Source organism: Magnolia sinica, chromosome 6, assembly GCF_029962835.1.
Source record: "Magnolia sinica isolate HGM2019 chromosome 6, MsV1, whole genome shotgun sequence".
Taxonomy (NCBI): Eukaryota; Viridiplantae; Streptophyta; class Magnoliopsida; order Magnoliales; family Magnoliaceae; genus Magnolia; species Magnolia sinica.
The window spans coordinates 20,618,939-20,642,470 of NC_080578.1; the positions used below are offsets into that span (position 1 = coordinate 20,618,939).

At 40.5% G+C, this 23,532-nt stretch overlaps 3 protein-coding genes across 3 annotated transcripts; all 3 read right to left on the reverse strand.

Annotated features, from left to right (window-relative positions):
* Nucleotides 1-4,088: 4,088 nt before the first annotated feature.
* On the reverse strand, nucleotides 4,089-5,104 carry LOC131249904 (dehydration-responsive element-binding protein 1A-like). Its single transcript, XM_058250642.1, has one exon. The coding sequence runs from the start codon at nucleotides 4,839-4,841 to the stop codon at nucleotides 4,149-4,151; it is 693 nt and encodes a 230-aa protein (XP_058106625.1). The 5' UTR covers nucleotides 4,842-5,104; the 3' UTR covers nucleotides 4,089-4,148.
* A 358-nt stretch (nucleotides 5,105-5,462) lies between these two features.
* Nucleotides 5,463-8,870, reverse strand: LOC131249546 (ethylene-responsive transcription factor ERF027-like). The gene is made up of 2 exons (XM_058250351.1): nucleotides 8,741-8,870; nucleotides 5,463-5,707 (listed from the first exon to the last, which is right to left on the reverse strand). The coding sequence occupies exons 1-2, from the start codon at nucleotides 8,868-8,870 to the stop codon at nucleotides 5,463-5,465; spliced, it is 375 nt and encodes a 124-aa protein (XP_058106334.1).
* A 2,812-nt stretch (nucleotides 8,871-11,682) lies between these two features.
* LOC131248486 (dehydration-responsive element-binding protein 1A-like) lies at nucleotides 11,683-12,707 on the reverse strand. Its single transcript, XM_058248769.1, has one exon. The coding sequence runs from the start codon at nucleotides 12,626-12,628 to the stop codon at nucleotides 11,888-11,890; it is 741 nt and encodes a 246-aa protein (XP_058104752.1). The 5' UTR covers nucleotides 12,629-12,707; the 3' UTR covers nucleotides 11,683-11,887.
* Between the last annotated feature and the right edge of the window lie 10,825 nt (nucleotides 12,708-23,532).

Genomic DNA, 23,532 nt, shown 5'->3' on the forward strand with positions numbered 1-23,532 from the left:
ACATAATTTTTATGTGGAAAACACTTGCGGGAAAAAACAACAACACAAAGTGACGATCAATCTATTATTTATAGAAGATTATAAGGATTGGACCCCTCTCTCTCTCTCTCTCTCTCTCTCTCTCTCTCTCTCTCTCTTAAAGGCTCTAAAAAATACCAAAAAAATAAAAAAAATTATAACTCTCTCTTTACCCTAACATAACTTACCTTAAAAGCCACATTTTCATGTGGAAATGTCAAAAATACCCCTTTAAGGGTCTACTAACACTTGGGCCTTATTAGCATGTGAAACACGAGTCATGTAAGCTCATGAAAGTGAATAAATCTATAGTCATTTTAGTGTCATAATTTTAACATGATGCATATAATGGTCCGACAAGCCTGATTTTGGAGTATCCTATTATCATGATGGAGCTTTCTTAGTGTGCGGATTAAATGATATACACACAAATTGGTGGGCTGCAAACAGGCATGAGAAGGTATATATGAATTCAAGTTGGGTTGGGTTAAGAGTCAACCCAATCCCAAATGAATCTCTAAAGGACCAAACCTAACATAATTTCCACCCAAAGTGCCCAACCTAAGCCCAATCCAAAGTTTATTCTCTATACTCGACTTAACCCAGTTGAACCTTACTGAGCCTAATAAAAATAGAATTTGCTCAACCTGAACCCAACCTGAATTCAAATTTAGCATTTTTTAAAACCCAAATCCTACCTAAGGACCTTGACAATCTAACCTAATCAGTCAAGTTCAGGTTGACCGGAGCTCAAGCTGCAGCTCTATGAGAGGGCTTGCGACTCTATTTTGGTAAGGATATGAGGAAGGTGCTTTGTTTCTTTGAATCTAATTTGGAATCTTATAAATATGGATGTATCAGGTCGTTAGTCTGTTTCAACTGTGTTGGTTTTCTTTTTTGAATTCATTTGTTACTTTTTATCAAAATAAAAAATAAAAAGATTAACCGGTAGAATGAGCTACTCCAGGTGCCCTTTAAAAAAAAAATACAATTCTAATTAATTGATGCATATAATAGAGATTTTTGGCTCAATATGTAAAACAAAAGGCTCACCAAAATAATAAAATAATAAAAAAGGTCAACTCTAACTCTAAAGGTAGATATTTGTCTAACAATAGCACGTAGCATAATCAAATCGGTTGATACCTATGGTGATTAGGCCACCAAGTTGCTTGGTCAATTGATCATTAGGTTGCCTTCTTAGTGACCTAATCACTAGGGATATCCTGTAACCCAATGTTATAGGATTTAATTAGACGATACGTGGTTGTCTAACATGAGACATGCAAAGCATGTTTGAAAGTTGTTCAATGGACTAAGTATTTGACCACAACAGTACGTGGTCTAATCAAATCACACCAAATCATGTCACGAAGGGTATCCACAGTGAGTTGGTCACCAGGCAATCCACTTCCAGTGGACACATTGGGGCAGAGAAAGTAGCAACAAATCCGCCGTGTTGGCAACAATCCCGGCATGTTGAAGATTGCCTCCTCATCCATGTATAACAGATTCTCCGGTGGCAAAAGCGTTACAATCTCTGCTGTGTCTGCATCATCGCTCGTATGATCAATTTCTATTTTGAAGTCCAGATTGCTATGGTAGCCTCAGCAGCAGCGAAAACTTGTGCTGTGGCAGCCACTGGAGTTGATGAAATTGACACAGGCGAATCAGCTGCTAAATGCTGTGGCAGCTGTACGAACATGAGACGCGCACACGGAGTCTAGGTTACTGTGTATTGCAGGCAGCGGCATGAAGAAGGATGGATGGCTGACTTTCTTCAGTTCTTGATTCTGCATTGAATGTTTATGAAGTAGCTCGCCAGCAGTTGCATCCCCATTAACTCCTAAAAGGCCTTCTTTGGTCTTTTGGAAACGTGTAGGGGTATTTTGATTTGTTTTTGACTCAGTGTTCGTTAGAGGAAGAGACAAATTCCTCGGCGATTTATATGGGCTGTTCATTTTATTTGATATGTTGACACCCATATGAGAAGTGAAATAGCTCACTTTTTATTGCAGAAGATCTCAACCATGTGCCTCATCAGATGGAATGCTCAGATCACACACTCGTGTTGCATAATGATGCATGCACCCTAGGTGTGGATTTGTGTGTCTTCCATGCGCTGTGGAGTTAGCAAATCAAGTGGTGTCAATGGGACTTATGGGTCTACGCAATGCCTTTTTGGTATGATGTGGCATGATGTCACATGATATCAGCCGCCAATATTTTCTTGGAATATTAATAATGCCTTTTCTACTTGTAAACGTGTGAAAATTTAAAAAAAAGAAAAAGAATAAAAGGCCATATTTCTCGCATTTGGAATATTTGAACAAGTCCAATTTTCCTATGCCGATCATAAAGATTTTAAAAAAGATTATATATTTAGCACCTTGGCAGTGCCTATGCAACTTGTTTTATAATTGGTCATCTATTGTTGGAACTTTAATCCAACCTTCCAACCTGGTTAGTAATTGAATGAATTTGAATTCGTTCGACTATTTTACTTGCAGACATTTAATGTTAGTGATGTTGATGAAAATATCCGGTTCGTCCTCTTCGACCTTCGTATACCTGCACAGGGAGAGGACAAAGGAGACCCTGGCTTGAGCAGGGGACCCTCCGATGCCAAAGTCAGGCCTGGATTCTGGGTCTTAAGTGTATTGAGGAGTTTTTTAGAGAGAATTCTTTTCCGTACCTCTCAAGGTGACAGGGGTCCCTCTTTTATAGCTGCTGGGCTGGGGCATTTAATCACACGAGAATTCTCTTCCTGATATTGTGCGCGGAATCTTCTCCTTGTATCACGGAGATAGGATCGTGCCCATCTCGAACCTTCATCCGATCCCGTGAGCTTTGGGGTCGGAGATCTTATCCCAAGATATTCGGGATAAGGCTTGATCTTGCGATGCTCGATCTGGTAAGGAGGTCCGCCCGACGCGCGCTCGGAATGCTGATGAGTCGTCCGAACCGACTCAACTTTTGTCTCGGTTCGCCGCATGCCCGGAATGCTGATGAGTCGTCCGAACCGACTCAACCTTTGTCTCAGTCTAGCGAATCATGCCTCGGATTTGGCACATCCTTTGGTGATCCGAAGCATTAAGTCTGAGTCTGCGGACTTGTACTTTTTGTCCCCAACAAGTGATAATGTGGACTAATCATGTAACTGCAAAAAATAGGCTTTTCTATTTGAGGCAAGTAGAAGATCACGATTTTAATTGGTCACCAACTAGAGACCACTTAAGGCTGATAGAATATTTGAGTATACATGCAGTATAGGCACTGATTGACTGCTTGAATGTATAGGGTCCAGTCGATGAGTTTCCACTTTTAAAAATAAATTGTAGCAGGAATAAAAATATACCATGCTGCACAAACCTTTTACATGATACTTTTGGGTTTTCAATTCTCGTAAGTGGGGCCATGGATGCTAACCCAAATCATTTTCTTGGATGGACGTTCATCCTAAAACTCCAAGATTGAAAGATCTTAGCCACTGGTACTGGGTCCTTTTCTTTAGCTGATTCCTGGTATTTCTTTTCATAACTGTGTTTATTTACAGGCCTTAAATTGAAAGTCACAATCAAATGAAGATTGCATAGTTTTAAAATTAGATGACTAGACTCGAAACTTGGTCTAATCAACTTGACTCGATAAGATTTTGAGCCAAGTCATTAGAAACTCACTACATCGAACCAGCTCTATGACTCGGTTAACTCAAACTGAGTCACTCGGTCTGTTCTCATTTTTAAATGGATACAACAAGACATGCAATTCATTTGCATCCTTGTATTTAAATTTTAATACTTATATTAAAAATCAATTATTATTCAAAATTCTCAACAACTTATTTATTAAATATAAAATTGAGTTGAATCAAATCTTCAGGTTAAATTGACCCGGTTGGACATTGAGTTGAATTTTGGGTTTTTGAACTATAGAAAAATGTAAAATTTTCTTGCTTCATTTCTTTCTAATCAAAATATTACAATTCGATTAGCTACATGTGATTGAGATTTTTGGACCAATATCGACAAAAATAAAAATAAAAATGTCAACCACAAGTCAAAGTGGGATATTAAACTTTAAAGGGGTGGGCCCCACCCTCTCTCTCTCAATGTCTTCCCGCTTCCGGATCAAATTGAGTAGCTCCATAGCGACACGTCAGCACCTACTTCAACGTCATCCCATGGGACATATGGAGGTGGAGAAAGCAGCATCCCCTCTGCCATGCTGGCAAGCAATCCCGGCATGTCGAAAATGGCTTCCTCATCCATGTACAACACATTCTCCGGTGGGGAAAGATTTACATGCTTCGCTGGGTCTGCTTCATTCCTTCTATTGATTTCAGATTTCAAAGGACGGAATGCTTCGGCAGCAGATTTCAAAGGACGGAATGCTTCGGCGGCCTCAGCAGCAGTTTTCTGAATGTCTTTAACACTGCCAGAAGCGGGAACGGGTAGAAGCCACACAGAGTCGGCGAAATTGAGACAGGCCAATCGGCCTCTAAGGGCCATGGCAGCCACATCATGGGCACGCGCAGCCATCTCAGCCGTCGGAAAAGTCCCGAGCCATATCCGCGTCTTCTTGTACGGTTCCCGCATCTCGCACACCCACTTCCCTCCATTCCTCTGTCGAACACCCTTATAGACGGGATGTCTTGTCTCGCGGAATTTCATCCGTCCAGCCCGCTTTTTAGGAGGACTGGTCTCGATGGTGGCGATCATCTCCTCATCCGAGATACCTTGATGGGTGCCACTGTAGGACGGTGTTGAGTACTCCGGTGGGCCATATGGTCGGAAATTGGAGCTGTAGCTGGAAGCCTGCATAGGGAAAGTGAAAGTAGAAAGAAGCAGAAGTATGTCGATCGTGGGAGTTGCGGAAGTGGAAATTCAAAGGATTTTATATGAGGCGAGATGCGTAGAAGGCGCTTCGTACGCATACACGGAGGATGGCCGAGCTGACGTATCTAGCTGCGTGAACGAAGGCTATCTGAGTATGTAGATTTATGACTCTACAGCAAATGTCTGACTCATCTGATGGATAAAATGGAATACGTAAGAGATGACGTGAGTTAAGTTCGAAATGGCAGCTATGGTCGTTTCTGGAGGGCTTTTCTTTGGCTTCTGACCAATTTTTTTATCTGCGAAGGGTCGTCTGTGTGAAAGGCATAAGGGGTTAGTGCGCCGTCGTTCATCATTGGTGGATGTCAGTCCTGATGACTTATATGTTAGATCAGTCATTGGTGGACGTCGTTCCAAGTATTTTATATGGTGTGGTTCATTTGAGCTTTGCATGTGATTCATTTTCTTGACCATGCAATACAATAATCTGAAAATAGTGGGCATCAAAAAAATACTAAAAAAGTCAACCCCAAGTCAAAGTGGGATATTACATCTTTAAAGAGGTGGGTCCCACCCCCTCTCTCTCAATATCTGCTCCCTTCCGGATCAAATTGAGTAGCTCCATAGAGACACGTCATCACCTCCTTCCACGTCATCCCATGGGACATATGGAGGTGGAGAAAGCAGCAGCCTCTCTGCCCTGCTGGCAAGCAATCCCGGCATGTCGAAAATGGCTTCCTCATCCATGTACAACACATTCTCCGGTGGGGAAAGATTTACACACTTCACCGGATCCGCTTCATTCCTTCTATTTGGAGGGCTTTTCTTTGACTTTTGACCAACTTTTCTATCTGCGAGGGAAAAGAAATGTATACTTAGTAAATATACGTATCTCCTCTTTCTTGACCGTAGGTATACAATTCCTAGTATTTTATATGGTGTGCTTCACTTTAGCTTTGTATTTGACTCATTTTCTGGTCTCTGCAATACAATAATCTGAAAAAAATGGTTGGACGGTGTGGATCTAACAAAAAATCATGATGGGGCTCATAGAAGTTCCGCGTGCTGAAACTTGTCCGAATTTCTTCTTTTCGTGCATAGTTGATGTGTAGAGTTACTTTGGGCTCCACCATGGCTTATACGTTAGATCCACACTGTCCAACTTTTTTTTCAAATCATTCAAGGGCATGATGTAAAAAATGAGATAGATGCAAAGCTCAAATAGACTATATCAGAAGAAATATTGTTGATTGAAGGCCTAGCATTCCTGGGAACACAAAGGGCACGGATCAAGCTGATATTTGTGCTTCTCGTCATCAAGTCTGTGTAATATTATGAATAGGTCAGATGGCAAATAAACAACATGATGAGCTTAAGAGGTTTTCAACGCTAAGCATCCAATTCCCACTTTTTCATGTGGTGTGGTACACTTGAGCTTCGGATCTTTCCCCATTTTGATTCACACCTAGAATGATTTGTAAAAATGAATGGACAGTGTGGATCTAACACATACATTACGATGGAGCATACGGTACTTCACAAGTCAATGCTGCCCGCTGCTTGTTGTGTTGCGTGCAACAGGCAGTCGGACACCGCAAAGAAAGAAGAAAACCAGACAATTTTGAGTGTGGCATTATCAGGGGCCCACCATGTTGTATATGTTAAATCCCCACCATCTGATAATTTTTTCAAATCATTTCAGTTTATAATCCCAAATATGAGACAGATCCAAACCTCAAATTCGCTACACCACAGAAAAGAATGAGAATTGAACGCTTGCTGGTGAAAATTTCTTTGGGTAACAGAAGGCTCTCATCAAGTTGATATTTGTGTTTTCCTTTGGTCCAACTCTGTTTGACCTTTTGAATAGGTTAGATGACAAAAAACCTCAGCAGTGGGCCCTAAAAAGTTTTCAATGATCCGCATTTAATTCCCACCGTTTCATGTGGTGTAGTCCAGTTGAGTTTTAGATCTACCTCATTTTTGTATATCATGCACTAAACTGATCTGAAAAAATGGATGGAGGGTGTGGATCTAACATATACAGCCAAACGTATATCAGAACTCGCACAAGCTTGGTACAAATCGCGCATGAGGCGTAAACCTCATGGAGTTAAGGAAGAATGCAAGAATCTACGCTGGTGCCTTTACGTGGGAAGATAAGTGGGCTCACAGAAATGCCCGTGAGAAATCAACTCCGTCTCTCAGTTTCTAAAGCTTACGATGGGACAGAAATTTAAAAATCAGTTAGATCTAAAACTCAGGTGGGCCACATAAAAGGAAACATTGAGAATAGAAACATCTACTATCCAAACTTTCTTAGAGCCGGCCATGATGTTTATAAGCCATCCAAACTGTTCCTAAGGTTATCAACATTGGGATAAACCATATGCATCCAAAACTTCTGAGCCCCGCAAAGTGTCCAATGGTGAGTGATCAATCCCTTTTGTTTCATGTGGCGTGGCCTACATGAGTTATGTATGTCTTAATTCTAGCTTCCTGTACTATTATGATATTGAGAAACTGATGGACGGAGTGGATATCTCACAGGAATCTCTGTGGGACCCAAAGAGCTTCTGACCACAAGAACCAACCCTGTGATATTTATTACCAAAGACGCGTTGTGCGCGCCCTTGAAAAGGGAACTCGGCAAGACTTGCAAGAGAAGGCACTTAAGTGGGCCATTCTATCTTAGTCGTGTTGCAAACATGGGAAATACCGTGTGATTGAAAGAGGGGGTTCATGGGACTTGCTCTAATTGGTCCACTTAAGGTGCACCTATCGCCAACCGGTCAGAACATGGCAGGAAATGAGACGGGCATGATGACATCACTTACATTAGTTACATGGTCCACCTTAATATAGAATGGTGGACATGCATCGCTCAACCTCATCGTGGCAAACAATATGTGTGCGACCACCCCAATGGTTTAGATCATTGGATCGGGGCAATTCTCAGGCTAGGAGATTAGGGAGCAGATTAGGTGTTAACTGTTACCCTAACCGTGTAGGGCCCACCTTGATATATTTATTATATATGCATGCCATCTTTCTAATTTTTGGGCTCAATCCCAAACCTTAAGAAGATAACAATCTCTCGTGAGGGAGTGAATATCTAAGCTTTTTATAGTCTCAGATTTTATGGCTATGGGGGCATCTTTTCTATTATACTTTCCCTTGGTGGGTTGGGTTTTGGCTCACAGGGTTTCTTTGGGGGCCCGTTCGCTCATCCACACCAAAGGGCAAGTACCCCATCATAGGATCCGTGATTGGTTAAAATCGGGTGGAGATCGAATGCTTCGATTAACCGTGGAAACTCCATTTATGATGGATGGTCGTTGGCAATCGATCGGAGATGCAACTATATGGATTCAAGCGGAAAAATATTCTTTACTCGTACCTCGAGTTTGGTCACAATTTGACGGTCTGAAAGTGGCAACTTCGCGAAAGACCAAAGCCTATTTCACTTAAGTTTTAAATTTACGCTCAGGAAAATCGCTCGTTTCAAGCATTTAGTTTCTGGCTCAAGTTGAGTGGTTCTAAGCACTATCTTGATTTGCCACCCACAATAAGCCTTAAGCCTAGTGAGGCAAATAATTTCCTATAGTTTCATACCTAGCGGAATTACAACGAGCGACCCACACTTATTTTGGCATGTCGAAGTGGATCTTGGGAGAGCCAGGCCCCGCAGTTCATTTCGGGTCCCAATCATGCTCAGGACTAGTTATGTCTACAGCCTCATCTTTTCATGATTTGTGATAGTGACCGTTCGATCCTATTTACCTCCCATTTATGAGGCTTCACACATGTGCCCATGTAGACTGCCTGACACGATCCTGTGACGGCTCGCTAGCGTCCAGTGTTATTAATTAGTTGGTTGAAACTCTCTTTTGCTTTTCCTTTCTTAATCTCTAACAATGGCATGTGGTCTAACAAATCATTGGTGAATATCTCTGGTGAGTCGATCACCAGGCAATCCACTTCCAGTGGACTCATGGAGGCAGAGAAATCCATTGATCGTATTAATATCTAATTTTGAACCTCAGAATGCTTTGGCAGCAACCTTCTGTATGTTCTTAACACTACCAGAAGCACTAACAGGCAAAAGCCATGCTAAGTGGGCGAAATTGAGACAGGCCAATCGGCCTCTAAGGGACGTCACAGCCACATCATGGGCGTGCTGGGTCCTCTAAGGTGTCAGGAAAGTGCCGAGCCATTCTTGGGTAGCTCCTCTGCCTATATGGGATGCCGCGTCACACGGAGTTTCGTCTGGCCTGCCATTTAAGTAGGATAGGGATCTACGGTGGCAATTGTCTCATCATCCGAAGGTTTCCATTGGGAGAGTGAGTGCAGAAAGAAGCTGAATTGAGTTGGTTTTGGAACATGCGAGTGAAGTTGCCGCAAAAGGAAGTGGAAATCAAACGGGTGGTTTTATGCGAGGTGAGGTGCGCACACGGAGTAGCAGTTGCTTACCCACGGACTGTGTATGAAGAAGAGATGGGTGCCTGACGGGAGCGGATTAGCTACTGACTCGCTACTGAAGTGACATCACGGAGTTATATGAACCCCACCGTGGTATATGTTTTGTATCCATACCGTCCATCCATTTGTAGGGATCATTTTAGGTCATGATACAAAGAATTAGTAAGATCCAAACTTAGAGTAGACCCACCACAGAAAACAGTGGGGAGAGTAACGCCCACCCTTAAAAACTTTTAAGGGCCACAAAAGTTTTAGATTAATTTGATATTTGTGTTTTCCCTTTCATGCGTGTGTTAACTTAAAAACAAGTTGGATCTCAAATAAACATCATGGTGGACCTTAGGAAGGTTTCAACGGTGGGCCTCACTCTCCCAACTCTTTTATGTGTGGTGGGGTCTACTCCAGATTTGTATGCCTCATTATTTGTATCCTTCTTTAATATGATCTCTCCAAATTGATGGACGGTGTGGATGCAACACATGCATCATAGTGGGCCCACATAACTTCGTGACGTCACTTGGGTCTGGCTACTCAACCTGTCGGTAGCTAATCCGCCTCCGTGCCTGACCTTCTTCACTGTTGGAGACGGCATGTTTTAGGGCATATCAACACGGTCGATCCGTTTTGCCAGCATATTTTAGGGCATGAACTTAAAAATGAAACTGATTTAAATCTCAAGTGAACCACACGGTGGGAAACAGCGGTGATTAAATGTCTAACATTAAAAACTTCTTAGGTCCCACCATAATATTTATTTGTCATCCACTCTGTAGATAAAATCATACGAACTTAAATGAAGTGAAAACACAAATATCAGCTTAATCCAAAACTTTTGACCCATGAGAAGCTTTTAGTGGTCAATCGATGCTGTTTCCTATGGTGTGGTCCATCTAAGATTTGGACGATCAAGTTGGGATTCACGGTCAGCGCCTTACCGTGTTGGGTGAGGCACCGGCCGAACCTAAGCCGCTCCTTCAAGTGTGGGACACAAATCGCCACGTCATTTTGTCGGTGCTAATTTCTGTAGCCCGTATAGGACAGTTCGGGGAGAATCTAGGAAACGAAGACTGTTGTCTGATCGAGGTTTGCTATTTCCACCCGCGTGTACAGCCGGTCACATACGCACAGCTACACGTGCAAGTATAAAAGATGAGTATGGGACGTGTGCTTTCCATTAGTTTGGAAAATAATGCCTAGATCTTGTGATTACAAAATCAGGCAATTTCACTCTTCAGGTGGGCCACAACGTACAAGATAATTAATTGGCTGCAAGAAATCATTTTCTAGCCATTCATTTATTTTGGCATGCTGCCGCCCATCTGAGCAGTAAAATGGCCCATTTCTATTATACAAGATCTAAAATGTATACCTCATCCCTCATCTAATGGAAAGCTCATATCACACTCTTGTATTACTTATTGATGCATGTGTCCTACGTGTGAACGTGTGCACCTTTCATGCGTGTGGAACTAGTGAATGTAGTGCCGTCGTGGGGGCCACCATTATGTATGATCTGTTTATCCATGCCATCCATTTCCTTTCTAAGATAACATATATGAGCCCAAAAATGAGTCAGATCTAATGCTCTAGTGGGCCACACAAGAGATGACCCTTGAATGCTATAGTGGACCACACACACAAGATGAGAATGCTATAGTGGACCCCACACACAAGATGACTATGTAAAGTAACTTGCATTTAATGCTTTGTGCATGCAACCTAAGCTTACTATTTGGTGTGGTCATTTAGAGCATTAGTTCTGCTTCATTTTCAGCCCGTACTTTAACATGATCTTAGAAAAGCAATAAATGACATGGATAAATAGATACATTATGATAACAGTCTTACAAATCTGGTTGATATGCTTAAAGGTTACACCACGGGTTGGATGCACTTGATTTCCTTTCTGCATTAGGCTATATGTATAAATATCAACCCATACAAAACTACTGTCACCCCACATTCCCTGCTGTTTTGTGAAGGGTAGCTGATCACTTGAGTTTTGTATCTACTTGGTTTTTGGCCTCCTGTATTCTTTAAAACCAGATAAACAAAGCTTCCAAGTGGAAAGGATTTCCACTTGAAACTCGCTCGGTAGCTCGACTGAGTTATGACTCAGCCAGCCTTGATTAGTCGGCGATCGAGTCAAACCGAGTAACTCGCTGAGTGTTTATTTTTAAACGGATACAAATATGCCATGCAAGATATCTGTATCCTCGTATTCATTTTTTTATAAATTAAAATTCTCGATAATTTAATTATTATTTACTAATTGAGTGTCATCCAAAATTAATGTCAACTCGGTATGGACATCAAAGTCAAGTTGAATTTTTGAATTGCGGAAAATTGTGGAATTTGATCGTTTCATACCTTTTGAATCAAAATATTACAATTCCAATGGCCACATATGATGGAGATTTTTGGGCCAATATGTACAAAAAATAGTGGCCCTAAAAAATAGTAAAAAGTTAACCCCAAGTCAAAGTGGGATATTACATCTTTAAAGGGGTGGGCCCCACCCTCTCTCTCATTGTCTGCGCCCTTCCGGATCAAATCGAATAGCTCCATAGAGACACGTCAGCACATGCTTCCACGTCATCCCATGCGACAAATGGAGGTGGAGAAAGCAGCAGCCCCTCTGCCATGCTGGCAAGCAATCCCGGCATGTCGAAAATCGCCTCCTCATCCATGTACAACACATTCTCCGGTGAGGAAATGTTTACAGTACTCTTCGTTGGGTCTGCTTCATTCCTTCTATTGATTTCAGATTTCAAAGGATGGAATGCTTTGGCGGCAGATTTCAAAGGACGGAATGCTTCCGCGGCCTCAGCCGCAGTTTTCTGAATGTCTTTAACACTGCTAGAATCAGGAACGGGCAGAAGCCAAACAGAGTCGGCGAAATTGAGACAGGCCGATCGGCCTCTAAGGGCCAGGGCGGCTACATCATGGGCACGTGCAGCCATCTCAGCTGTTGGGAAAGTCCCGAGCCATATCCTCGTCTTCTTGTACGGTTCCCGCATCTCGCACACCCACTTCCCTCCATTCCTCTGCCGGACACCCTTGTAGATGGGATGTCTTGTCTCGCAGAATTTCATCCGTCCGGCCCGCCGTTTAGGAGGACTGGTCTCGATGGTGGCGATCATCTCCTCATCCGAAACACCTTGATGGGTGCCACTGCTGGACGGTGATGAGTTCTCTGGTCGGCCATATGGTCGGAAGTTGGAGCTGTAGCTGGAGGCCTGCATAGGGAAATTAGTGAGAGTAGAAAGAAGTTGAAGTGTCGAGATCATGGGATCTGCAACTTTTCTTGTGAAAATAAGAGGAAGTGAAAAGGATTTTATATGAGGCGAGGAGTGCAGAAGATGCTTCGTATGCATACACGTATGATGGTGTGTGAATGAAGGTTGTGTGGCTCTTTCGATTTATGACTCTATATAGCAAACGTATCTGAAGAAGATGCAATAAAGAAAGCAATTAACCTGAATTAATTTTGAAAAGGTTGTTCTGGTCGGTTCTGGACAGTTTCTCTTTGACTTTGACCAGGTATCTGCGAGGAAGTGACGATTATGTTAGAAAAATGGTTTTACGGTGTACGTTCGAGCGGCAAACTTTCGGCGCACGTGTGAGCGTCCAAGCCGTACGCTTGTCTAGGTGGGACAGGTGGACGGGACGCGACTGATTTTTAGGACACGTCATGTTCGCAGGAAGTCTACCCCACACGGAACTGGTGTACCACGCACCAGCGATACAGGGAAACGGATTGGCTACTTCCCCTGACATTAGCCTCGGAGCTCGTGGTCGGTGCTCCGTGGGCCCTACCATGATATATACGTTTTATCTATTATATTCATTCATTTTTAAATATCATTTTAAGTCATTATCCCAAAAATTAGAGGGATGTAAATCTCAGCGGACCACACTAAAGGAAAATAATAGTGATTGGATATCCACCATTTGAATCCTCCTAAGGCCCATTGTACTGTTTATTTGACATCTAATCTATTGATTAAGGGAAAAAAAAATCAACTTGATCTAATATTTTTATGACCCCAAAAAGTTTTTAATGGTCAAAGTTCATTCAGCACTATATTTTCTGTAATGTGGTCCACTTAAAACTGGGATATATCTCATTTTTTTGTGTATTACCATGAACTCATCTAGAAAAATATATGGACGGAATGAATGAAACACATACATCATGATGGGGCCCACAGAGCACCAACCATCAGCCATTGGCCGGTGGCAGGGGGAGTAGCTGATCCGTTTCCGCGATATAGCTGATGTATTGACGTCAGCAAATTCTATGATCCCATCACGAGGTGTATGTTATATCCAAACCGTCCATCCATTTGGAGAGCTCGTCTTAAGGCTTGACGTGAAAAATAAGAGATCTAAATATAAAGTGGACCACACTGAAAAAAGCAGTGGGGGATTGAACGTCTACCATTGAAACCTTTATCGAGGTCACAGAAATTTTGGGTCAATATGGTATTTATTTTTCCTCTTCATCCAGCTCTTTTTGACCTTACGAACAGATTGTATGGAAAATAAAAGTTATGATGAGCCTCATAAATGTTTTAACGGTGAAAATCACTATCTTGCTGCTATTTGTGGTGTGGTCCAATTGAGTTATGGATATATTCAATATTTTTTTAATCTAATCCTTTAAATTGATCTTGAAAAATGAATGAACGTTGTGGATATGATAAATACATCACTGCGAGGCCCACTTAACTTTGATCTCCTTTGTACCGTTCGTACAACTAGGACCTCGAGGAGTGTCAGCTTTCGTCTTCGCACGACACGTACCCACACCAGCTATATCACTGATGTGTGGTACATCAGCCAATCCGCTTCCACCCACACGTGGGTCGGATATCGCACACGCGTGTTAGGAGTCACGCGTGACGCAAACCTCATGGACGACGGAAGAAGGCAGGAACCTACGCTGGTGCCTTTACGTGGGAAGATAAGTGGCTCACAGAGATGTCCGTGAGAAATCCACTCCGTCCATCAGTTTCTAAAGCTCATCTATGTATAAAATTCCAAAAATCAGCTGATCTAAATCTCATATGGACAACACAGCAGGAAACATTGAGAATGGAAACGTCCACCGTTGGAGATTTCTTGAAGCAGGCCATGATGCTTATATACCATCCAAACCGTTCCTAAGGTTATTACAACTGGGATAAACTGGATGGACAGATATCATCCTCATCTGAAACACTTGTGCCCCCGTGAAGTGTCCAATGGTGGGCGCTCAATCCCCGTTGTTTCATGTTGGTAGCCCAAATGAGTTGTGGATCTGGCTTATTTCAGGATTACTATACTATTGCTATATTGAGAAACTGATGGACGGAGTGGATTTGTCACAGGCATCTCTGTCGGACCCAAATAGCTTTTGACCAAAGTGAAGGGGCAAAGCACTTATCCGTGTCTTTGGGGCAGATAGATAGAGACATGGAATACCTTTTTGGCATGACGTCACTTGATCTCAGCCGTCTGATATTTATTATTAAAAACGCGTCGTACATAGCCGGCTGAAAAGGCTTGGTAAGACTTACAAGAGAAGGCACTTAAGTGGGCGATTGTGCTATCTTAGTCGTGTTGCAAACATGGGAAATACCGTGTGATAGAAAGAGGGGATTCATGGGACTTGTTCTAATTGGTCCACGTAAGGAGGACTTACCGCCAACCGGTCAGAATATGGCACGAGATGAGACCGGCAAGATGGCATCACTTACGTTAGTTACATGGTCCACCTTGATATAGAATGGTGGACATCGCTCAAACTTACCGTAACAAACAATGTGTGTGACCGCCCCAACGGTTTAGAACGTTGGATCGGGTAAATTTCCAGGCCGGGAGATTAGGGAGCGGATTAGCTATTACCGTAACCGTGTGGGGCCCACCTTGATGTATTTGTTGTATATTCACGCCATCCATCTGTTTTTCCATCTTATTTTAAGATTCAATCCCAAACCATAATAAGATAACAATCTCAGGCAGACCACACCACTGGAAATAGTGATGAATGACCATTAAAAACATTTTGTGGGCCCCAAAAGTCTTAGATCAAGCTGATCTTTGTGTGTTTCCCTTCATCCAAGTATTCTTGAAATTATTAACAGGTTGGATGGAAAATAAAACATTACACAAGCCTTATGATGGGCCATTTGGAATTTTTAATGGTGAGGCACGCAATCATAACTATTTCCCGTGGTACAGTCCACCTTAGATTTAAATCTATTTAAATTTTAGGAACACATTCTATGGCCTGGAGAAACAAATGGATGGTGTGGATATATATATACATATAATCATCAAGGTGAGCCCCATGGTAATGGTAACACCCTTGTAACATCTAATATTCTCAGGGAGAATAGGGCTTACATAATTAATGGTCTCATTTCATATGTATGCCGTTGTTGTACCCTATTTTTTGGCTATTTTGGAAAAGTTAATAGGAGAGCAACATGTGGCATTGTATGAGAAGAAATGGATGAAAATATTTTCAAAATACTTGTAGTACTTTTTTCGGAATCATATCTGATGTAAGTTTAATTTTACACATTGGTGGATGGTCGAGGGAATGATATGGCCAAGTTACTCAAAAGTCTAACGAGCGAAGAGAGAAACGCGGTCGAGCAATCAAAGGTATAAAAGGCGACTGAAAGGAGCAAGGCTTGTATGACAGAAGGAAAACAATCGCAAAAGAGAAACGTAAAAAAAAAAAAATGATTTAGAGAAAGCCTTTTCGATCGATAACTGTAACCGTTGCAGTAATGAAAGAATGATCTAGAAAAATAACCTGCATAGCAAAACTCTATAAGTAATAGAGGAATTCAACAGAGCAATATATCCAATCTACAATCCAATATAGATATAAATATCTTTTATCTCAGCTTATCTTAGAAATAGCGATAATCCAAAAATGATAGTTCTTAGTTATAATCCAAATCTATACTCATACATTGGATTTATTCTTTATCCAAAATCATGCAGTTCTTTCAAGAGATGCCCTCATACAGTTCTTTCCAAATCTATGCTCATACAGTTGTTCTAGTGACCGATTGTAAGTTTTTTCTTCTATTTGATTTCACTAGTATTATGAAAGTCCTTTCTTGTGGAAGGCATAAAGTAACCCATCTTCGGAGAAAGAGACCCACCCTCTAATTTTACTTGATCACTATAAATTTCTGTAAGTGGCTAAGTAAGCGACTAATGTACTTCTCAGAATCTAGTTATATACGTTCATATTGGAATCCATTGTTAGGTTCAAATAAATTTCGATAAGCCAAGCCACTAGTTCAAGGTACACCTTTGTCGATTTATAAAAGCAATAGTTAAAACCACATAATTAGTTTACAAAGGTGGCAATTGAAACCATACAAATACCCTTTATTCCAAGCATATGAAGAAGCTAACATAAGTCACATGAAAGAAACATGCTAGACTTCGTATTCAAAGAAATTATTCAAAATAATACCTGTAAGCATGATTCAAGAATTACATATAATTTCTAAGAAATAAAACGAAGTATATACAAAAGAAATTATCGAACTAAGATATCAGGAAAATCTTGAAGGATAGATCTTCACCTTCTCCAACTAGTGTCTAGAATTAGGCATTTTGAACGGCTAGAATTTGGGGAAAGCTTAGTACCTACAAACGATTTCGTATAAATTGCGTTAACCTTATGTTAATTTCTATTTCAAGCCTTAAGCAACTTGAAATTTGGGGATTAACTCACCTACCTAACTGAGCCGACCCAAATCGAAACTCGATACCTGCAAGGAACGATTTGACGATGCTAAGCCCAAATGCAACACATGCGCGTGACTAGCAACCCTAAATCTAACATGCATGGACACATGACATTCAAGACACCCAAATTTGAGGAAACAAGAGAGGTTCCTCGCCTAATCATCCTCAAATTTAGAGAAAAACCAAGAGCGTATGCATGTAGGGCCTGAGGGGTTGCTTACTTATCAGAGATGGGACCTATTGGCTCACAGACGAAGAGCTATCGATGGGGACAATGCAGAAGAAGTCTACTTTAGTGTTTGGGGGCCTCTCTCTCTCTCTCTCTCTCTCTCTCTCTCTCTCTCTCTCTCTCTCTCGGGCCAGGAAATGAGTTTGAGAATAAAAAATAAAAATAAAAGAAGGGGCTTTTATAGTCCCAACGGGTCTCAGGGTTATGTTCGCGAGTCTTATTATCACAACTAAACATGCACTATCAGTTGAACCGATGACTTATGTCGATCGGACTGATAGGAACCGATGGATCATTCGTTCGGACCTCCTAAACATTGTTTTCTCTGGTTTCTTGGTTTGCACAAGTCGGTCGAATCGACAGGGGTGTCGATCAGACTGATATGATAATAATTTAATTACTTGAAATGGGGCTTAAGCAGAACCTAAGAGTTTTAGGGTTGACCAAAAATGATTATATGGTTGTTCTAAGCCTTAAATGTTCTAGTTGGGTGTTATATTGTAGGTTCGGGTTCTAAGCACTAAAGACTCACTGACACACCTTTAGGTTTTTCAAGTTAAGACACACATATGAGCATGTGCGGCACATAAACATATATATTAAATAGAACAAATTTAGGGTAACATTTGCGGACATCCAATACCCAAGTATATATGGTAGGGACAAGATGTTACTGAATTGAACAAATTTTAATCATCTTACAATTATGATAATTGCCCATAAGAACTAGCCCTCCATTACACTCGATATATGTGGTAAACCAACTCTGATGAGGACACATATGGTATGATGCTCCTATATCCAAGATCCATCCCTGATAGAAATTCCTAGTCTTGGTAGCCAATAATACATCATAACTATCTAAGCTTTCACCATATTCAATTGAATTAGTTTCCTTTAACGAATCATCTGATTTCTCATCCTCACGAACTTTGGAAAGCTAATAGTCCTTTTTTAAATGTCTCACTCTTTGACGATTTCAACACTTCAACTTTTCTTTACTTCTTGACTTAGATGTAGATCACAATTTACCATTCTCTCGCTCAGATGGCTTTCCCCAAACAAACAATGCCCATAGAGGTACCTTCACTGCTACTTTGTTGTCAAAATTGCTTCAACTGAAGGGTTGTGATAATGGTCTTGATATCCAAAGTATCCATATTATGACAAAGAGCATCAACTAGATACTTGAATAACTTGGGGAGAGATGTCAACAAAATTATGACTTTATCTTCCTCCTTGATCTTAACATCAGCAATCATCAATTTACAAACTAGTTTGTTGAACATGTCAATATGCTCAGATAAATTCAGCCCTTCTACCATCTTCATATTATAAAACTATCTCTTCAAAAATAAATGATTGGTGAGAGATTTTGTCATATAAATACTTTCCAATTTCGCTCATAAATTTACAATAGTTGTCTTATCTATGACATTGTAAAGGACTTCATCGGCCAAGCACAATTAAATTGTACCAATTGTTCTTTGATCAAGTTCATCCCAATCTTCTTCCTTCACATATTTCGGATGATGCGCTTTCCCAAGGAGTGCATACTGCAGCCCTTGTTGAACTTTGGGGGGGGGGGGGGGGGGGGTTACCAAATTAAATCTCTATATATAGTTCAAAATTGTTTTTACCTATAAATTTCTTTATTTTGAACTTCACATTCGATCCCTTTGACATCATATCTCAAATCCAAACTAACAAACCAATCTTACTTTAATACCACTTGTTGGAGTTTCGGCCTTGCAGAAGCACCTTAATTTGGATTGAAACAAATAACAGAAAATAAAAATCCAAGCAAACACATAAAAAACACAATTTTTATGTGGAGAACCCTTGCGGGAAAAAACCATGGTACAAAGTGACGATCAATCTACTATTTAGCTAAGATTATAGGAAATGGAGAACTTACATCCAAAACCAGCACGCTCTCTCTCTCTCTCTCTCTCTCTCTCTCTCTCTCTCTTTATTAAAGGCTATCAAAAAGGACAATAATAAAAAAGTTATAATTCTCTCTTAACCCTAACATAACTTACCTTAAAAGCCACTCTTTCATGTGAGAAATGTCAAAAATACCCCTCTAAGGGTTCACTAGCACTTGGGCCTTATTAGCATGTGAAACATGAGTCATATAGGCTCATAAAAGTGAATAAATTCATAGTCATTTTGGTGTCATAATTTTAATATAATGGTCATGGTAGGCTTGATTTTTAAGTCTCCTACTATCATGATGGGGCTTTCTTAGTGTGTGGATTAAACAGTATACACACAAAATGGTGGGTTGCAAACAAGCATGAGGAGGTACGAGTGCAAACCGAGTTGGTTGAGTCAAGTTGGATTGGGTTGGGTTAAGAGTCAACCCAATCCCAAACGATCCTCTTAAGGACCAAAACCTAACCTAATTTCCACCCAAAGTGCCTAACCTGAACCCAACCCAAAGTCTATACTATATACTCATACTTAACCCAACTAAACCTTATCGAACCTAACTAACACAGAATTTGGTTAACTTGAACCCAACCTGAATTCAAATTTAGCCTCTCTTTTAATTTTTTAATTCAAACCCCACCCGAGGACCTCGACAATCTGACCCAATCAGTGGAGTTCAGGTTGACGGGAGCCCAAGTTGCAGCTCCATGCATGAGAGGGCTTGTGACTCTATTTTGGTCAAGATATAAGGAAGGTGCATTGTTTCTTTGAATCTAATTTGAAATCTTGTAAATATGGATGTATTAGGTCATTAATCTGTTTCAACTGTGTTGGTTTTCTTTTTCGAATTCATTTACTACTTTTTATCAAAAAATAATAAAAAGATTAACTGGTAGAATGAGTTATTCCAGACCTCTGAAAAGATTTACAATTCCAATTGATGCATATGATGGAGATTTTTGGCTCAATTTGCAAAACAAAAGGCTCACCAAAATAGTAAAAAATAAAAAATATAAAAGGTCAATTCCAAGTCTAAACGCAGATATTTTTCTGACAATGAAACCAGATTTAAATCAAATCCGTTGATATATACCCATGGTGATTACATCACCAAGTTGCTTGGTCAATCAATCATAAGGTTGTCTTCTTGGTGACCTAATCACTAGGGATATCCAGTGTGACAGGATGTAATTGGATAATGCCTTGTTGTCTACTATGAGACATGAAAAGCATGTTTGAAAGTTGTTCAATGGATTATGTATTTGATCATGTACCCCTTCAATAGCAGTATATGGTCTATTAATCAAATCATAACACACCCTGTGGCCAAGGATATCTGTAGTGAGTTGTTCACCAGACAATCCACTTCTAGTGGACACATGGGGGCAGAGAAAGTAGCAACCCCTCCACCATGTTGGCAACAATCCTGGCATGTCGAAGATTTCCTCCTCATCCATGTATAACAGATTATCCAGTGGAAAAAGTGTTACGCTCTCTGCCATGTCTACATCATTGCTCGTATGATCAATTTCTATTTTGAATTCCAAAAATGCTTTAGTAGCCTTAATTAGTAGCAACGAAAACTTCTGTATTTCCTTAACACTGCCAGAAGCAAGAACAGGCAAAAGCCACGCTTCCAAGTGCCATGGCAGTCATTGGAGTTGAGGAAATTGAGACATGCCAACTGGCTTCTAATGGCTGTGGCAGCCACACCATGGGCGTGCTCAGCCATACAACACTTAGGAAAGTGTTAAGCCATATCTGTGAATTCTTGTGTGGCTCCCGCATCTCACACCCATTTTCTGACATAGGGAGGGACATGATGAGTTCGATTGCATCTTCCTTATGGGATATCTACTCTGAATCCATGGAGCTCTCTTGACTCCTCGCAGAGCTTCACTGAATTCACGAGGGATAGAATTAGAAATAATTTCTAATAAATTCAAAATAAATTGATTGATTGTAAAAAAATGAAATTACAACTCTTTAAATAAGGAACTAAAACTTAGGATGGAGTTTTATACTCAAACACCCTAAACATGACTTTCTATAAATAGTAAACTTTCTATTTATATACGACATCTATTTCCTAGTACTAGACTTCATGTTTTTTGGCCAAATATAGTAAGTGTCCAATTTGGCCTAACCACGTTATTCATTTAATTTTCTAAGCGCTTTTCATGTTAGAAACTGTTGGAATTGGAAACCAAAACCTAGCAATTGCCTGTGACTGGTCATCTTCCAAAGCACAACAACACTTCCCATGGAGATGCTTTTGGAAGATGAAAAGCTTTGTGTAAATTCTAGAAATATTTAATGTAGGAAGCTCCCTAGTAGGGGCATTTTTTTTTAAATCTTTTCACCTTTCATTCAAATGCCTATAAATGGGCATCTTGTGTATCCGGTTGTAGCAAGCAAGTGCATAGCAAGAAACACAGCAGCAAGTAAAAAAGCAAGTTATGCAACAGGAAAAAAAAAAATCAGTTTGAAAAAACTTCTAGTTTCTTTTCTCTCTCTCCTCCTTCCTTGTACACAATCAGATTTTCTGAGTTGTGCTAAGGCCTTGTAAAGCCAAGAAAAATCTGTTATCTTGAAGCGAAGAAAAACTCTGGCTTATACAGCTAACAAACTAGTATCATAACCAAGTTCTTTTTCTAGAAGAAGTTTCCAGCAGTTTTTTTTTTCCAGCCAAAAACAGATTTTTTTCAAAAAAATCTGTTCAAGAAAAAATCAGATTTCAGCAGTTATTTTTTTCAACCAAAAAAAAAAAAAAATCATTTAAAAAAAATCAGATCTTTTATTTCTTCCCTCTCTCCCTTCATTTTTAAATAAAAATCAGCCCTTCTTAAAAAAAACAAAAAAAAGATTGTTTGGGTCTTCTAGAAGCTTAGTAAAGCCAATTTGTCTAACCCATTAAGCTTGTTCGTATAAAGATGGTGAGCAAAATCCAGCCGTAGGTTCTTAAGTTGTCAAAAGACAACTATGAAAATTGGTGCATCCAAATGAAGGCGTTGTTCGAGTCGCAAGAACTATGGGAGATTGTCACCGATGGGTATGTAGAACTCACTATGGAGGAAGAAGCCGCCTTCACCAATGAAGAAAAGACCGCTCTTAAAAATCATAGGAAGAGATACAACAAGGCTTTATTCCTCTTCTATCAAGGGTTGGATGAATCAACCTTTGAAAAGATTGCCGAAGCAACATCAAGCATGCAAGCTTGGGATACCCTTGGCACCATCTTCAAGGTTGTTGATCAAGTGAAGTGGGTTCGCCTTCAAACACTAAGAGCCAAGATCGAAGCGGCGTACGTGAAGGAAGGTAAAAGTATCTCTAATTACTTCTCACGTCTAATTGTTATTATTAACAATTTAAAAAGAAATGATGAAAATTTTGAAGACATACGTGTCATGGAAAATGCGCTGTGATCTCTCACAATTAAGTTTGAGCATGTGGTTGTGGCGATCGAAGAATCCAAGGACTTGAAAAAACTGTCCATTGAAGAGTTGATGGGATCGTTGTAAGTGCATGAGCAACGAATGCAAAAGAATGTATGAACGATGCTTGAACATGCCTTAGAGTTTAAGCTGACTCTAAATGAACAAAGAGGTGGCCATACACATCGTGGGAGCCATGGCACTAACAATCGTGCATGAGGAAGAGGGCGTGGATATAATCCAAGCAATCCACAAAATCAATAAAATTTTACCAATTTCATGGTAGAACAAATGGTAGAAGCTGATCCGCATGCGGTCGCGAAAATATGAGAAATATTTAATGACGGAATTGCAACAAATTTGGCCATTATGCCTCGGATTGTTGGATCAAGCCGGTGGATCACGATGAATGATCTAACTATGCTGAAGCATCGAGTCATGACCAGGAAGACTCCACAGTGCTCCTTTCACAAGAGAAAGGCTGTGATTGACCAGATGTATGGTATCTTGACACAGGTGTAAGCAATCACATGTGCGGGAACAAAAGACTATTTGAGGAACTCACAAAAGGAGTTCATGGTGATGTGACATTCGGTGACTTGTTAAAAATGCCGGTGAAAGGTAAAGGCAAAATCAAAATCTTTCAGAAGAATAGTGTTCCAAACTACATCTCCAATGTGTACTACGTGCCCAACATGAAAATAATATACCGAGTCTCAAACAACTCCTCGAAAAAGGGTATGTCATACACTTGGAAAACTACTCTTCTCTTTCCATAAGAGATATGCATGGACGTTTGATTGCGAAAGTCCAGATGGTGAAGAATCTT

Bases quoted from the DNA above. Each gene is read 5' to 3' on its own strand.
- LOC131249904 (XM_058250642.1), bottom strand. From the start codon at position 4,841: ATGCAGGCTTCCAGCTACAGCTCCAATTTCCGACCATATGGCCCACCG.
- LOC131249546 (XM_058250351.1), bottom strand. From the start codon at position 8,870: ATGGATTTCTCTGCCTCCATGAGTCCACTGGAAGTGGATTGCCTGGTG. The intron at 5,708-8,740 runs GTTTCAACCAAC...TTTCCCTCGCAG, and splicing joins GAAAGGAAAAGCAAAAGAGA to ATAGAAAAGTTGGTCAAAAG.
- LOC131248486 (XM_058248769.1), bottom strand. From the start codon at position 12,628: ATGATCTCGACACTTCAACTTCTTTCTACTCTCACTAATTTCCCTATG.